The 15,958-nt window shown below is 46.7% G+C and overlaps 1 protein-coding gene across 1 annotated transcript in view; it reads left to right on the top strand.

Annotated features, from left to right (window-relative positions):
• Positions 1-15,958, top strand: part of LOC142301576 (store-operated calcium entry regulator STIMATE-like) — a 228,704-nt gene that overhangs the window by 162,780 nt on the left and 49,966 nt on the right. Inside the window, exon 5 of the mRNA XM_075342599.1 lies at positions 3,359-3,471. Within this exon, the coding sequence (XP_075198714.1) occupies positions 3,359-3,471 (113 nt within the window). The remainder of the gene's footprint in view (positions 1-3,358; positions 3,472-15,958) is intronic.

The raw sequence follows: 15,958 nt of genomic DNA, 5'->3' as shown, positions 1-15,958 counted from the left end.
AGCTGTGTGTTTGGGAGGGGTTAATAAAGGGGTGAAACAGTGGCTTTTTTGTATTTTATTTAAAATAAAGGATTTTTCGGTGTGTGTTTTTCACTTTACTTATGGGTTGATAATGTCAGCTGTCACATAGATGCTGCCATGATCAAGCCTGGACTTAGTGGTGGCGATCCGCTGCCATTAACTCCTTATTTCCCTGATTGCCATCGCATCACGGCAACAGGAAGAGTTGGGGACACTCCGGTACTGCCGTGTAATGGATGCGACAGTCCCGGGGCAGCTGTGGACTGATATTCTCGGCTGCGGGAGGGGGGACATTAACCCTGGCCCTCGCCCTCCCCAGCCTGAGAATACCGGGCCGCCGCTGTGTGTTTACCGCAGCTGGAAGATAAAAATATGGCGGAACCCACGTGTTTTTTTTTTTCTATATGTCCGTTTGATTTGTATGTGTATTCTATATGTCTGTGTGTGAGTGGGATGTGTGTGTTTACTATATGTCTGTGTCTGATATGTGTGTGTTTACTCTCTGCTCCGCTTCCTCTTCCTGTCATAATGACATCACTTCCCTGCAAACCGCAGGCAGCGATGAACATTATGTCCCGAAACTGCGAAATACCGGAGGGAATAACGCAGGAAAACGCAATGAACCGCACAGAATTTGCTGCCTGCGTTATTCCCTGCGGGATTTCACGATTACATTGCAGTCAATGAAGTGATATGCCGCAGCGACGTGCGGAAAAGAAGTGACATGCAATTGTTTTTGCTTTCGGGAATCCCGCAGCAAAACATGCAGCTGTCAAAATCCGCATAGTGCGCACAGCATTTTTTTTTCCATAGGTTTTGCTGGTGAATCACTGTAGAGATGTTATGAACATACTGTAACATGCAGCGAAACATGCAGCGAAACATGCAGCAAAACCGCAGGAAATCCGTGGCAAAAACCGGCAAGTGCTCACAGGGCCTAATAGTGTTCAGATGATTTTGAAAACTTTTCTGTGTATATGGACATAACAATGGGAAACTAACTAGAATAAATGAACTTTAAAACAACTGTTCCTATTTTACATTGTCTGCAAAAAATAATTTTATTATTGTTTTGCTAAGGGTGTGGCAGTTGAGTTTATTGTCCTGTGTTTTTCCGATCTTTACCACAAAAATTACAACTTCTCAGATAATTTAAGTAGTTGTGCTCCCTTCTTCACCCAAAGTTTATAGATTTTCCATCTGTTAAAGGGAACCTGTCATCACTGCGGCCACCACCACAGGACTCTTATATGCAGCATTCTAACATGCTGTATATAAGAGCGCAGGCCACTGTGACTACATAAACACTTTATAATACTTACCTAACGGTCGCGCTGCGGTGGAATTTAGTCACGGAGGCGTCTCCGTTGTCCGGTGCAGGTGCCACCTCTTTCGGCCATCTTCGTCCTCCTTCTTCTGAAGCCTGTGTGCATGACGTGTCTACCTCATACACACTCGCCGGTCCTGCGCAGGTGCACTACAATACTTTGATCTGCCCTGCTCAGGACCTGAATTCTGGCGAGTGTGGATGACGTCGGACGCGTCATGCACCGCGGCTTCAGAAGAAGGAGGATGAAGATGGCCGAAAGAGGCGGCACCAGACAACTGAGACGCCTCCGTGACTAAATTCTACCGCAGCGCGACCGTTAGGTAAGTATTATAAAGTGTTTTTTATGTAGTCACAGTGGCCTGCGCTCTTATATACAGCATGTTAGAATGCTGCATATAAGAGTCCTGTGGTGGTGGCCGCAGCTTATAGCCAAAAAAAGTGATGACAGGTTCCCTTTAAAACATAACAGCACTAAATTAACAGTTTAAAAAAATGTCCCTTTAGATACGAAAACGTGTCATTCTATGACAAATGATAGCTATGCCTGGAATAAGTGTTTCTAATGTTGATAAAAACTGCAGTTCTCAAGTCAATAGAAACCTTGTGACACTTAAACACCAAACGACAATATAATGCTCTTCTCATGTCAATCTCAAAGCCAGTAAATCAAGGATAAATACAAAATTACTCTTGCTCTAGTTTGTAAATGCATCAAGTTTATGAAAATCAAAATTCTTCCAACATATCTAAAATAGTTTTTGCCATTTAACTCAAAAATAAGTAAATCCAATCTGTAAATATAGGCCCTTTTGGCTACTATTGAGTGCAGATTGAATATATGTAAGAAAATCAGTACTTCACATAAGCCAATAAAAACTGTATGTGGAAGAATGATCATTAAAGGGAACCTGTCACCAGGTTTTTCCCTTATGAGCTGTGGCCAGCACCAGTAAACTTTTATATACAGAATTCCAGCATACTGTATATAAGAGCCCAGGCCACTCTTAAGAATGTAAAAAAACACCTTTATTATACTCACAAAGGGGGCGGTCTGGTCCAATGGGTGTTGTTGCTCTCGGTCCAGTGCCTCCTCTATCTTGTTGATAGCCGTCCTCCTTCCTAGCCTTGTGTGTATGACAAGTCTTACGTCACCCACACAGAGGCCTCCATTGCGCTCCTGCGCATGCTTACTCTTATCTGCCCGTGTAAGGTCAGAGCAAAGAATTGTAGTGCACATGCACGGGTGGTCTTTGACCTTTCCTCGTAACTGTGCATTACAGTACTTTGCTCTGACCTCAGCAGGGCAGATCAAAGTACGCATGGTCAGGAGCGCAATGGAGGCCTCTGTGTGGGTGACGTAGGATGTGTCCTCCACACAGGGCTGGGCAGGGGGATGACAACTGCATAAAGTGGTGCCCATCAGACCGCACCGCCCCCTTGGTGAGCGTTATAAATTTGTTTTCTTACGTTGTGCAGAGTGGCCTGGGCTCTTATATACAGTGCTCTAGAATGCAGTATATAAGAGCTTACTGGTGGTGGCCGCAGCTCAGAAGGGAAAAACCTTTAATACGACCGATCTAACCCCATGCATGATGTTATTGGCAGCACAATGCCTATTTAGAAGGGATCATGTGATGCCAAGAGCAGGGATTTTTATACTGGAATAAGCAATGCAACCACCTGACAAGCCTTTTGCTGACTCTTCAAGTGATTTGTGGCATGTTTACACTAGCCCATTAATTGGACTTCACCAATTAGTGTTCCCCAATTAAATTCACTTTAGGAATGTTCCAAATGAGTCATTGGCCAACACTATGACTCCAGTATCTGAGATTAGTTTTTGTCTGTATTTTGTCTGGCAGTTATTTATAAAGAAAGATTATGGTAAGTCTATAGCTCTTTATCTGGCGGGTACAACCTGCGCTAACCTTTTACTACAAGTATCTACTGATTATATGTTGTAATCCTTTATGCCTTCAATTACTGATCCAACATATTCCTTTTCAGGGGACCCTCCACAAGCAGCTGCATGGCTAGGCCAATGTAGCCTTTATCTCTTAATAATGATTGTTGAGAAGACCATAATAAGCCTTATCCTACTCATCCCAGGATGGACAAAGGTAGACATTCGTATATGTGTAGAGGCATGGTGGAATGCTGTATGTTTGTAAAAGTAGTTCAGATTAGCATACACTCCTTGTGGAAATTTGCGTTTATTCATTTTGCATATTGAATAGTTAAAAGTATGCCATCCTGATTTTCATCATAACAATATGTAAGTAGTTAGCACGACACTCGTCATCTGTACTCATGTACTGTAATGGTGTTACTGGCTGCTTTTCTACTGCAACATGAAATGTACGGTATCGGTTTGTAAGACAAAATTATAACATCATTCAAGACATTGTACCACAATTATACGACATAGTTTGTGTGTCTCTTTAATGCAGGCTCTAACAGCGAACCCACACTTCCCCCGCACATGTCAGTTGACTGGATCAGCTGACATGTGTAGCTAAGAGGTGCAGGTGGATCACTGAGCCACTCGTGCCTTTTTAACCAGTTAAATCTTGTTGTCAATCTCTGACCGTGGGATTTGACGCGCTCTGGCGGGGAGCATGCCATTCCTCGCTCTCATCGACAGCTCCGTGATATGATTGCGGGGCGCTGATGGGTTGTCATGACAGCCGATGGTCATCAGATGACCCCTGTGTCTGTCATGATGTAGTTCCTGTGAACGCCGTCTGACTGCTGACGTGTATAGGAGATCAGCATTTCTGCTGTATAGAGCAATGCTGACGCATCGCTCTGAATTGCAGAGTATATGAGCTTCAAGTCCCCTAGGACTACTAGTAAAAACAAAAAAGTGTTAAACAGCCCCCTTTTGCCCCATTGAAAATAAAACAATGAAAAAAATATACATACAGTGCTGGCCAAAAGGTATTGGCACCCCTGCAATTCTGTCAGATAATACTCAGTTTCTTCTTGAAAATGATTGCAATCACAAATTCTTTGGTATTATTATCTTCATTTAATTTGTCTTCAATGAAAAAAAAAATAAAAATTTGTCATAAAGCCAAATTGGATATAATTCCACACCAAACATAAAAAAGGGGGTGGACAAAAGTATTGGCACTGTTTGAAAAATCATGTGATGCTTCTCTAATTTGTTTAATTAACAGCACCTGTAACTTACCTATGGCACCTAATAGGTGTTGTCAATAACTAAATCACACTTGCAGCCAGTTGACATGGATTAAAGTTGACTGAACCTCTGTCCTGTGTCCTTGTGTGTACCACATTGAGCAAAGAAAGAAGAAAGAAGAGCAAAGAACTGTCTGAGGACTTGAGAATCCAAATTGTGAGGAAGCATGAGCAATCATAAAGCTACAAGTCCATCTCTAAAGACCTGAAAGTTCCTGTGTCTACGGTGCGCAGTGTCATCAAGAAGTTTAAAGCCCATAGCACTGTGGCTAACCTCCCTAGATGTGGAAGGAAAAGAAAAATTGATGAGCGATTTCAACGCAAGATTGTGCGGATGGTGGATAAAGAACCTCGACTAACATCCAAACAAGTTCAAGCTGCCCTGCAGTCCGAGGGTACAACAGTGTCAACTCGTACTATCCGTCGGTGTCTGAATGAAAAGGGACTGTGTGGTACGATACCCAGGAAGACCCTACTTCTTACCCCGAGACATAAAAAAGGCAGGCTGGAGTTTGCCAAAACTTACCTGAGAAAGCCTAAAACGTTTTGGAAGAATGTTCTCTGGTCAGATGAGACAAAAGTAGAGCCATCAACATAAGAGTCTGGGAAAAGCCATCAACATAGAGTTTACAGGAAAAAAAAAGAGGCATTCAAAGAAAAGAACACGGTCCCTACAGTCAAACATGGCGGAGGTTCCCTGATGTTTTGGGGTTGCTTTGCTGCCTCTGGCACTGGACTGCTTGACCATGTGCATGGCATTATGAATTCTGAAGACTAACAACAAATTTTGCAGCATAATGTAGGGCCCAGTGTGAGAAAGCTGGGTCTCCCTCAGAGGTCATGGGTCTTCCCAGGACAATGACCCAAAACACACTTCAAAAAGCACTAGAAAATGGTTTGAGAGAAAGCACAGGAGACTACTTAAGTGGCCAGCAATGAGTCCAGACCTGAATCCCATAGAACACCTGTGGAGAGATCTCAAAATGGCAGTTTGGAGAAGGCACCCTTCAAATCTCAGGGACCTGGAGCAGTTTGCCAAAGAAGAATGGTCTAAAATTCCAGCAGAGCATTGTAAGAAACTGATTGATGGTTACCGGAAGCGGTTGTTCGCAGTTATTTTGGCTAAAGGTTGTGCAACCAAGTATAAGGCTATGGGTGCCAATACTTTTGTCTGGCCCATTTTTGGAGTTTTGTGTGAAATGATCAATGATTTGATTTTTGTTTCCTTCTCGTTTGTGTTTTTTCATTGCAAGCAAAATAAATGAAGATAATACCAAAGAATTTGTTATTGCAATCATTTTCAAGAAGAAACTGAGTATTATCTGACAGAATTGCAGGGGTGCCAATACTTTTGGCCAGCACTGTATGATTGGTAAAGAGCATAACAAGAAAATAATCAATAAGATGCAATCAAAACATCACATCTACTGAAAAATGGTATAATTAAAAACATGAGCTCAAGATGCAAAAAATAAGCCACATAGCCCCAGATCTCGAAAAATGAGAATGTTACAGATCTTGGAAAATGGCAACAAAAGCACAATTCTTTTTTTTTTTTTAATAAATTGTCAGATTTTTTTTTTCTACCACCTTAAATAAAAATAAAACTACTCGTTTGATATCTATGTACTCGTACTGACCTGGGGAATCATACTGTCCTGTCAGTTTTACAATATAATGAACATGGTAAGTAGAAAAGAAAAAGCAAATGTGGAATTGCACTTGGAATTTATTCCTGTTTTTCAGCACAATATGTACTAGAAAACATATAAACCAGCATTGCAATACATTATCTGTCAGTGCTGCACTGACAGAAGCATTTTAGACCATACACTTATTGAGGTCTAAAACGCTTCTTCTAGCTGAGTGACCCAGAGGTAATCATGACGACATCGGGTTGAATAGCCATGGTCAAGGCGTCGCGATGATGTTGCGGAGGCACCAATCTGACGCGAAACCGAGCACACTCCTACTACCAGCCCCCTACATTCACCTCGTCATCAATATCAATCATGGCATGTAGGGGGTTAAACAGCCAGGGACGGCACAGGGACCATCCCTGACTGTAAGAGCAGGGGCTCTGCTATAACTTACGCCAAGCTCCTGGTGGCGATCACACGTGCACTGTTCCTGGGCACTCGCAATCGCCAGTACATACTTCCAAATAGGACATACCGGTACTTCCAGTGTCATGAAGGGTTTAATTAACATATCTATTAAAGTGAATTTGTCAGTAGGATTAACCCTAATAAGCTATCTATATGGGTCAGTCCAGTGCCTTGCGAAAGCCTTCACCCCCTTGGCATTTTTGTGTTTTGCTACCCCACATCCTGGAAATTCAGTTTCTTTTTATTTGTTTTTTTGCAGGGGTTGCATCAGTTTATGTAAAGAACATGCTTACAATTGTGAACATTTGGTTTTCATTTTATTGTGAAGCAAACAACATAGAGGACAAAATAACTGTAATGGTCAGTACACACGGCGAGTAATACGGAGTGAGTGGAGTGCGATAAAAAATTGCATTCCACTCGGACCAATATTACTCTATGGGGCTGCTACCATGAGCGATTTTTTTTTTCTCAGCCCTAATCGGACCGAGAAAACAATCGCAGCATGCTGCGAGTGCAATACGAGCTTCTTTCACTCGCACCCATTCAAGTCTATGGGGGCGAGAAAAATTGCATTGCTCTCGCGCTACACCGGTGTAATGAGAGTGCAGTGCGATTCTACCAAAACAGAAAAAAAGGTACATATAAGGCACCAGGCTTTTGAATAAAAGATAATGACTACGGCGGACCTTGATTTGTGCAAAAAAAATATACAATACTTTTTTAAGCATGGTGCAATAGACGCATACATATTTAAAATCCAACATGAATAAATTACACTATCAACTCCATGGATCAGATCAAGAATAACACATAGGATATCATTAGGAAATAATCACACATACAATGTATTTCATGAATCCTTGCTGGGAACTCAATATAAATCTGTGTTGATATCCCCTGTGTGCTATATATGGTGTTTGCAGAGCCCTGTCATGATGGCTGGTCAAAAGCCACAATAGACTTTCAATAGCAAAAAAAAAAAATGGTTCTTATAGGAATAGTGCAGGAAGGCTAAGTAGCCTTAGATATAAAAATGAGCACCAGGGGTGAACGCCCCAAAATAGTTATCAGAGCAACATGCAGGACCAGGAGTGAAAGTGTAGCAGCCCGACGCGTTGCGCCAGTCAAGGTGGCTTCATCAGGAGCTATGTGTTATATGCTATATGTGTGCTATATGTGTGCTATACATGGGCTCTGCAAGCACCATAGATGGCGCACACAGGGGATATCAACACAGATTTATATTGAGTTCCCAGCAAGGATTCATGAAATACATTATATGTGTGATTATTTCCTAATGATATCCTGTGTTATTCTTGATCTGATCCATGGAGCTGATTATGTAATTTGTTCGTGTTGCATTTTAAATATGTATGTCTATTGCCACCATGTTTAAATAAATATTGTATATTTTTTTGCACAAATCAAGGTCCGCCCTAGTCATTATCTTTTATTCCAAAGCCTGGTGCCTTTATATGTACCTTTTTTTTTTTTTTTTTTTTTTGCTGTTTTGGTCCCATTGTTTGGTACATGGCACAAGACTTTATTGAATTATTTAGGTAGCGCCTAACCTCCCTCTTGGTGTTTTGCAGTGCGATTCTCGCATCAGCCGGCAACGGAGGAAATAGGGAGATAAATCCCTCCCTCTCCTCCTCAGCGCCGACCTTCCCCTCCGCAGCTGTGGTCTGATTGCACGATCGGACGACACTTGCATGACACTCGCATGACACTTGGCTCTCGCTGCGAGCGTTAGCTGAGTGTCATTCGAGGACTCGCATTAATTCCTGTGTGGTCTCAGCCTAAACTTCATTGCACAAAACTATTAACCCAGTCAGTACTTTGTAGATCCTTTTTTTGTGGCAATTACAGCTGCAAATTGCTTTGGATACGTCTCTATGAGCTTTCCACATCTTTTCACTGGGATTTTTGTCTATTTCTCAAGGCAGCTTTTTCTAGGTATATAGTTTACTCTGGTGAACAGCAATCTTCAAGTCTTACCACAGATTCTCTATTGGATTAAAGTCTGGGCTTTGAGTAGGCCACTCCAGTACATTCACACGTTTCCCCTTCACTCAAATGTTGCTGTACTGTTGCTTTAGCAATCACTCAAGTACTGCTTTAGCAGTATACTTTGGGTCATGGTCTTGTTGGAAGGTCAACCTCCATCTCATAATCAAATCACTGACAGACTGAAAAAGGTTTTGCTCAAAAATATTCTTGTATTTTCCATCATCCATTTTTTCAATTTGTACCATTTTCTCTGTCCCTGCTACCGAAAAAAATTCCCTGCTGTTAAAAAAAACATCCCCACAAAATGATGCTGTGCCCACCATGATCCACAGTGGGGATGGTGTTCTTTGGGTGGTGAGCTTTGTTGGTTTGGCACCAGACATATTGTTTATCTTGGTGTCCAAAACGTTCAATTTTCATCTCATCTGACCCCAGCAACTTTACATACATTTGGGGAGCTCCCATATGTCTATTGGCAAACTAAAAACAAGCCTTCCAATTTTTGTCTGTAAGTAAAGACTTTTTACAGGTCACTCGTCCATAAAGGCCAGTTCTATGGAGTGTACGGCTTATTGTGGTCGTATGGACATGTGACGCCCTGGCAAAACCAGGTAGTCACAGATAGGCCCCCGCACAACACCCTTCCCTCACTTAGGAAACACACAGCTGACCTGAAACCCTAGTCACCCCCCCTTAGGGAAAGATAGACACACCAGTGGGCGGGACCAGGCGGTTGGACACACCCACCCAGGGGTCTAGACCGCCCGGGGTGGGAAAACAGTCAGTTGAGCAGTTGAGTAGTGAAGTTTAATAGTTCAAGTAGAGGAGTGTGGGCTGGAGCTAGGTGTAGCTCCAGCAGAGGAAGTTCAAGTTGAACGGTGCCAGGGTTGGTGCCCTGGTGCCTTGGCTAGGAGGCAGACGGTGGTCTCCGTCAGCAGGAGACGGCTCGGCAGAACCGAGGTGGACCGGGACAGGGTTGTAGCCCGCCAGTACTCACATGGGGAACTGACCCAGAAACCGTAGCACAGAGGGGGTACTTGGACCCTGACGCCAGGACCGAAACCAGCGGCCTAGCTAATTAACCGATTGAGGCCAGGATTATAGGTCCTGTCCCACCCAAAGTCCCTAATAGAAGATAACAGCCCACCGACAGGGATAGACGGCCAGGGCCCATAGATCCCACGGACCAGCGTCTGCAGGCACGGCTCCTTAGGCCACATCCAGCCGGGAGCGAACTCCTGAGTTCCAGACCAGGCAGTCCACCATTCACAAAACAAGTACAGAGGAAAAGAACAGTGACCACCAGCCTGGGTGGAGGACCCGAATGCAACCGGCCGTGGCAGCCAGCCACCAGCACCCTGGTTTACCAAAAGACTTGTGTGATTCATTTACTGTGAGTAACCAAACCTCCCTCTGCCTGCTCAGGCGCGCCGGCCCTTGCCATCGCTATACTCTGCACAAAGACACTGGGTCCCCGGGCAACCATCCCTACCCACAGAGGGGTTAACATCCAGCTACCACTACATCTCCCCCAGCTGCCCTATAACAGCAGCGGTGGTGTCCCACCTCACTACACACCGTGGGTGGCATCACAAACTCAATACGGCCGAGTCCGTACATCTACGTCCCCCCTTTTATTCGGCGTGTCCGGGCCCGGAGACCCTCGAGCCACCCCCTTAGAAGGTCCGGATCTGAGCAGCGGTGGCTGCTGGCACAGGGAAGGCACTCCCCGAAACTTGGCGTCACGAACAGGATACTTACCCATCCACTTACCTGGTGGAAGTGTGCCTTGAATTGGACAGTCAGTGGTGGTCCGTTGAAAAATTTTCAGAAGTCGCCATTTTTGCTGCCATTTTTAGGCACGAAAACTGCAGCCCAGCGTCTTCTTCCCCGAGAAAAGGGCGCGAAGCCGAAGCCCCGCACCGTGGGAACACGGCCAGAAGGTGAACCCCGAGGTCATAAAACGAAACTAACTAGCCGAAAAAGAGAGTGCTTGCAAAAGACCAAGGGGGAGAAGCGGGAAGATGTCCGCGCCTAACCCAGATGGTGGAGTGGCGCCGGCTGCTGGAGCGGCGGCAGCCGCAGATGTGGCGGATGACAAAAATGTGGCAGCTCCTGCTCGGGTCGCAGGAGCGGGGAGAGCTGTGGCTCTGGTGGTCACCCAAGTAATGCCAATCTCCTTGCTCTACGTGCCCAGTGCTGCCTGGCTTCCCCAGTATGATGGGAAACCCGATGCCCTGCAGGTATTCAAGAAGAAAATATGTACTATTCTTGATTTGTATGCCAAGACTGGCAAGCAGCGTGCATCTGTGGTACTCTGGCAGCTGACCGGCACCGCTGAGCAGGAGATGGAGACTTGGGCGGACGCTGACCGAGTCTCGGTAACCACCAGTTTTGACAAACTACAGATTGCTTTTGAAACCCGTACCGAAGCAGAGTTGCGGTTGCATTTCTATAACTGCCGACAGCACCCACAGGACAGCATCCGAGACTGCAGACGGTCCTACGCACGCTGAAGCAGGTGGACCCTATTAATGAGGCTGAGAGCAACAAAATGCTGATAGAGCAGTTCCTCCAGGGGCTAGGGTCCACTGAAGATCATTAACAACTACGGCTGTGGTCTCTAGAGTACTCGAACTTGAGCTTTGCAGTCCTGAAAGACCGGGCCATTAAAGCACTACAGATGGTCAATGCTGGTGCCACCCACCCGCCGTACTGGCCGGCTGACACCGCTCCCGTCTCGGTAGCAGCCCCCTTGTTGGCCCTGCCGGCCCCCGCAGCACTGGCCGGAACTCCAAAGGACCTGTCGTCGCAAGTCCAGCGCCTGAGTGATGACGTCGCCAGGATCCTCGCCGCCTTACAGCTACCATCAAAAGCCAAGCTGCCGGAGAAGATACAGCTCGTCGACAGCCCAGAAGACGTCCCTTGGATGCAACGGAGGAGGAACAACGACAGCTGGTATGGACCACCCCTCTGCTACAAGTGCAACAAGACTGGTCACTACTCCCGCCGGTGTCCTTTAAATGAGCAACCCCCGAGGCCAATGGCCAATCCTCAGGAATAGATCCTCAAGGCCCAGCTGATTGGCGTGATCGATACATTGGAGGTCGCCCCATCATCTCCCTTGCTGTGGACGGTATCCCGACCTCCGCCCTCCTCGACACCGGTTCGCAGGTAACGGCTATGCCCTATATACTGTACAAACGTTATTGGTTTTGACAGTGACCTCCTCCCCCCCGGATGCCAGTTTGACCATCATTGTGGCCAATGGGCTCCCTATGACCCAAGTGGGGTTTAAGGAGGTGACCTTGAAGGTGGGGTGAGTGGAGCTGAAACATCAAGGCCTGATTGTGGTACAGAATGACCCCAGTGACCGCAACCCAATAATAGTCCTGGGGACCAACGTGATTGAAAACTGCATGGGGGAAGTGCTGCACCTTTTGCAGCAACTGTCCGCCACATCAGGAGGAGGCCAGTAGAGAGCTCTGCAGCGTGAAATATGGGCCCTCCTGCAGCGGCAACAGGTGAACATGTCAGGTGGAGAGATTGGTGGCGTGCGAGTAATTGATGTGGCACCTCTAGTGGTGCCCCCGCGGAGTAAGATGATCTGGTGTAGGGCAGTAGTGGGTCCCTGTGGACAGGATTACCTGGCAGTGGTGGAGCCTCTGCCTTCTGAGCATTGGTCCACAGTAATGGCAGCCAGAGGGGTGATTGATGTCAAGAAAGGACGAGTGCCCGTGAGAATGATGAACTGCAGAGAGGAAGAGTGTAGGCTACCTCGTTACGCCACCATTGCTAAATTATTCACTGTAGATGCAGACGCCATCCATGTTGCAGCCTCCACTAGCACCGCATCACAGCCAGGCAGTGACACCCCACCTGAGCAGTTAGAAGGGTGGTGCCAGGAGCTACATGTAGGCACCAAATCCATACCTGCACATCACAAAGAGGGGGTGTACCGGGCAGTGCAAGAGTATGAGCAGGTATTTAGTAAACACCCATTAGATTTCGGGAGGATCAAAGGGGTCCAGCATCATATTCCCACTGGCACACATCCACCTATCAAAGAGAGGTACAGGCCGATTCCACCTGCACATTACCAGTGCGCCAAAGACATGTTGAGGAACATGAAGAAGGCAGGGGTCATCCGTGATAGTTGTAGTCCCTGGGCAGCTCCGTTGGTACTGGTGAAGGACAGCACCATGAGAATGTGTGTGGATTACCGGAAGATTAACCAGATAACGCATAAGGATCCGTACCCCGTTCCTCGTATTGAAGAATCATTGGCTGCGCTGAAGACAGCTAATTATTTCTCTACCCTTGACCTCACTAGTGGCTACTGGCAGGTGTTGGTTGCGGAGGAAGACCGCGAGAAGACTGCGTTCACTACCCCGATGGGTTTCTGCGAGTTCAACAGCATGCCTTTTGGGTTGTGTAAGGCCCCAGGAACCTTCCAGAGGCTTATGGAGTGCTGCTTGGGACACCGCAACTTCGAGACAGTCCTATTGTACCTAGATGACGTTATTGTCTACTCTAAGACGTATGAGGCCCATTTAGAACATCTTGAAGCCCTCTCCAAATACGGGATGAAATTGAAACCCTCTAAGTGCCACATGCTGAAGCCCAGAGTGCAGTACCTCGGGCATGTGGTGAGTGCCGAAGGTGTGGCCCCGGATCCCGAGAAGATCACAGCCATCCAGAGTTGGCCACAGCCTACCACAGTTAGAGAAGTGAGGCAGTTCCTGGGCTTGATGGGTTACTACCGTCGTTTCATCAAGGGTTACACCAAGATGGCAGCCCCCATGCAAGACCTCCTAGTGGGACAGACTAAAGCCTGCTTTACACGGTACGACCGATTGTGCGATTTCACAATCGATCGTACCCGCCCCCGTCCTTTTTGCGTCACGGGCAAATCGCTGCCCGTGTCGCACAAAGTTAGTAACCCCCGTCACACATACTTACCTCTCGTGCGACCTCGCTGTGGGCGGCGAACGTCCACTTCCTGGAGTGGGAGGGACGTTCGGCGTCACAGCGACGTCACACGGCCGCCGGCCAATAGAAGCGGAGGGGCGGAGATGAGCGGGACGTAAACATCCCGCCCACCTCCTTCCTTCCACATAGAGACGGCGGCGGCCGCGGGAGGCAGGTGAGCTGCTCATCGTTCCCGTGGTGTCACACGGAGCGACGTGTGCTACCACGGAAACGATGGTCAACTAAAGTAAACGATATTATGGAACCTAACGAGCAGTACCCGACTCACGATTTGTGAGCGATACTGCGTCGCTAGGAGGTGTCACACAGGCCGGCATCGCCAGCGATGCCGGTCTCTTGCTAAGTGCCATCATTGCGAAGTGCTGGGCAGTTACCTCAATGGCAGTGGACTAACTTCCGTCTTCTCTCTCTCTTCACACAGGTATATAACTCTGCTTCCTGTCAAGTGAATTGTCTGTTCCCCACTGCATTGGCTGAATATGTGTTCTGGTATATAACTCTGCTTCCTGTCAAGTGAATTGTCTGTTCCCCACTGCATTGGCTGAATATGTGTTCTGGTATATAACTCTGCTTCCTGTCAAGTGAATTGTCTGTTCCCCACTGCATTGGCTGAATATGTGTTCTGGTATATAACTCTGCTTCCTGTCAAGTGAATTGTCTGTTCCCCACTGCATTGGCTGAATATGTGTTCTGGTATATAACTCTGCTTCCTGTCAAGTGAATTGTCTGTTCCCCACTGCATTGGCTGAATATGTGTTCTGGTATATAACTCTGCTTCCTGTGATGTATGCTCTGTCATTTTCATAATCTATGTAATACTCACTGATGTATGACTGTATATTCCTCTTTGTAAATGTTATCTGATGGTGGATGGTGTAAATCTGTGTAGACTGGAAGTCCGGGTGGGTGTCAAATGTCCTGTTCCCTTTGATTCCTTAATCATCCCCTGGTGTGAGCAGCATTTGTTGATTTCCCTTAACAAGCTGAGCTCCCATAATCCCCCTCACCTACCCCTCTAGTCAGCCCTATATATTTGTGTCTTTCTTAAGGGGTGCATGCATGCGGGGTGTTGCATGCATGCCATCTCTTGCTAAGTGCCATCATTGCGAAGTGCTGGGCAGTTACCTCAATGGCAGTTAGACAGGGCAGGAGTCTGCAGGTAAATTACTCTTTGACGCCATCTGTTTTAACCTTAACTATTATCTCACTCTCTATCATCCTATATGCTTTTTCTGTTCACTTTCACCGCCCTGTCCCCCCTCCATCACCACTCATCCACATCAGCCCCTCTCTCCTCCCCTCTCCTATGTACAGCTCCCAGGCTCTTTTCACCTATCTTAATAATCTGACTCAATCAAGCTCCAGGGACTTCCAAAAAAAGCCATGCCACAAGTCCAAAAACCATCTGACCTTTCTCCTTCTACTCCTACTTCTTTCAGGTGATATCTCTCCTAATCCCGGTCCACCCCAGGCTAACTTTACCCCCTCCCCCACCTCCCATAGAAACCCTGATAATATTATTAACATTCCCTTTACACCCTCGCTTCCCTCTTTTAATTGTGCTCTATGGAATCCACGGTCCGTATGTAACAAGCTTCCTTACATCCACAACCTCTTTCTCAATAACTCTCTTAACTTACTAGGCCTAACTGAAACCTGGATTCAGGATTCTGATACTACTTCCCCTGCTGCCATCTCTCATGGTGGCTTACACTTTTCCCATTCACCAAGACCTGGAAACAGACATGGTGGTGGAGTCGGCTTACTCCTGTCCCCACAGTGCACCTTCCAGGTCATCCCCCCAGCTCCATCACTCTCATTCCCATCCTTTGAGGTTCACACCATCAGGCTCTTCCATCCCCTTCCCCTCAGAGTAGCTGTCATATACCGTCCACCAGGCTCACCCACCCAGTTCCTTGACCACTTTTCAGCCTGGCTGTCACACTTCATGTCCTCAGAGTTACCAACCCTGATCCTAGGAGACTTTAACATCCCCATGAACAGCCCCTCCTCCCCTTCTGCATCCCAGCTTCTATCTCTCACCACCTCCCTTGGCCTCTCACAGCTCTCATCCTCTGAGACACATGAAGATGGTAACACCCTTGACCTGGTCTTTATCCGCCTCTGCTCAATCTCTCACTTTGACAACTCACCTCTTCCCCTCTCTGACCACAACATCCTCTCCTTCAAGCTCACAAACCCTCGTCCGCCCCAGCACACTCCCACCAATCACACATTCAGAAACCTACAGGCCATCGATTCTCAGACACTTTCAGACTCTTTACACACA

This window comes from Anomaloglossus baeobatrachus, chromosome 4 (genome assembly GCF_048569485.1).
Source record: "Anomaloglossus baeobatrachus isolate aAnoBae1 chromosome 4, aAnoBae1.hap1, whole genome shotgun sequence".
Taxonomy (NCBI): Eukaryota; Metazoa; Chordata; class Amphibia; order Anura; family Aromobatidae; genus Anomaloglossus; species Anomaloglossus baeobatrachus.
This window is presented reverse-complemented; position numbering and strand designations above follow the sequence as displayed.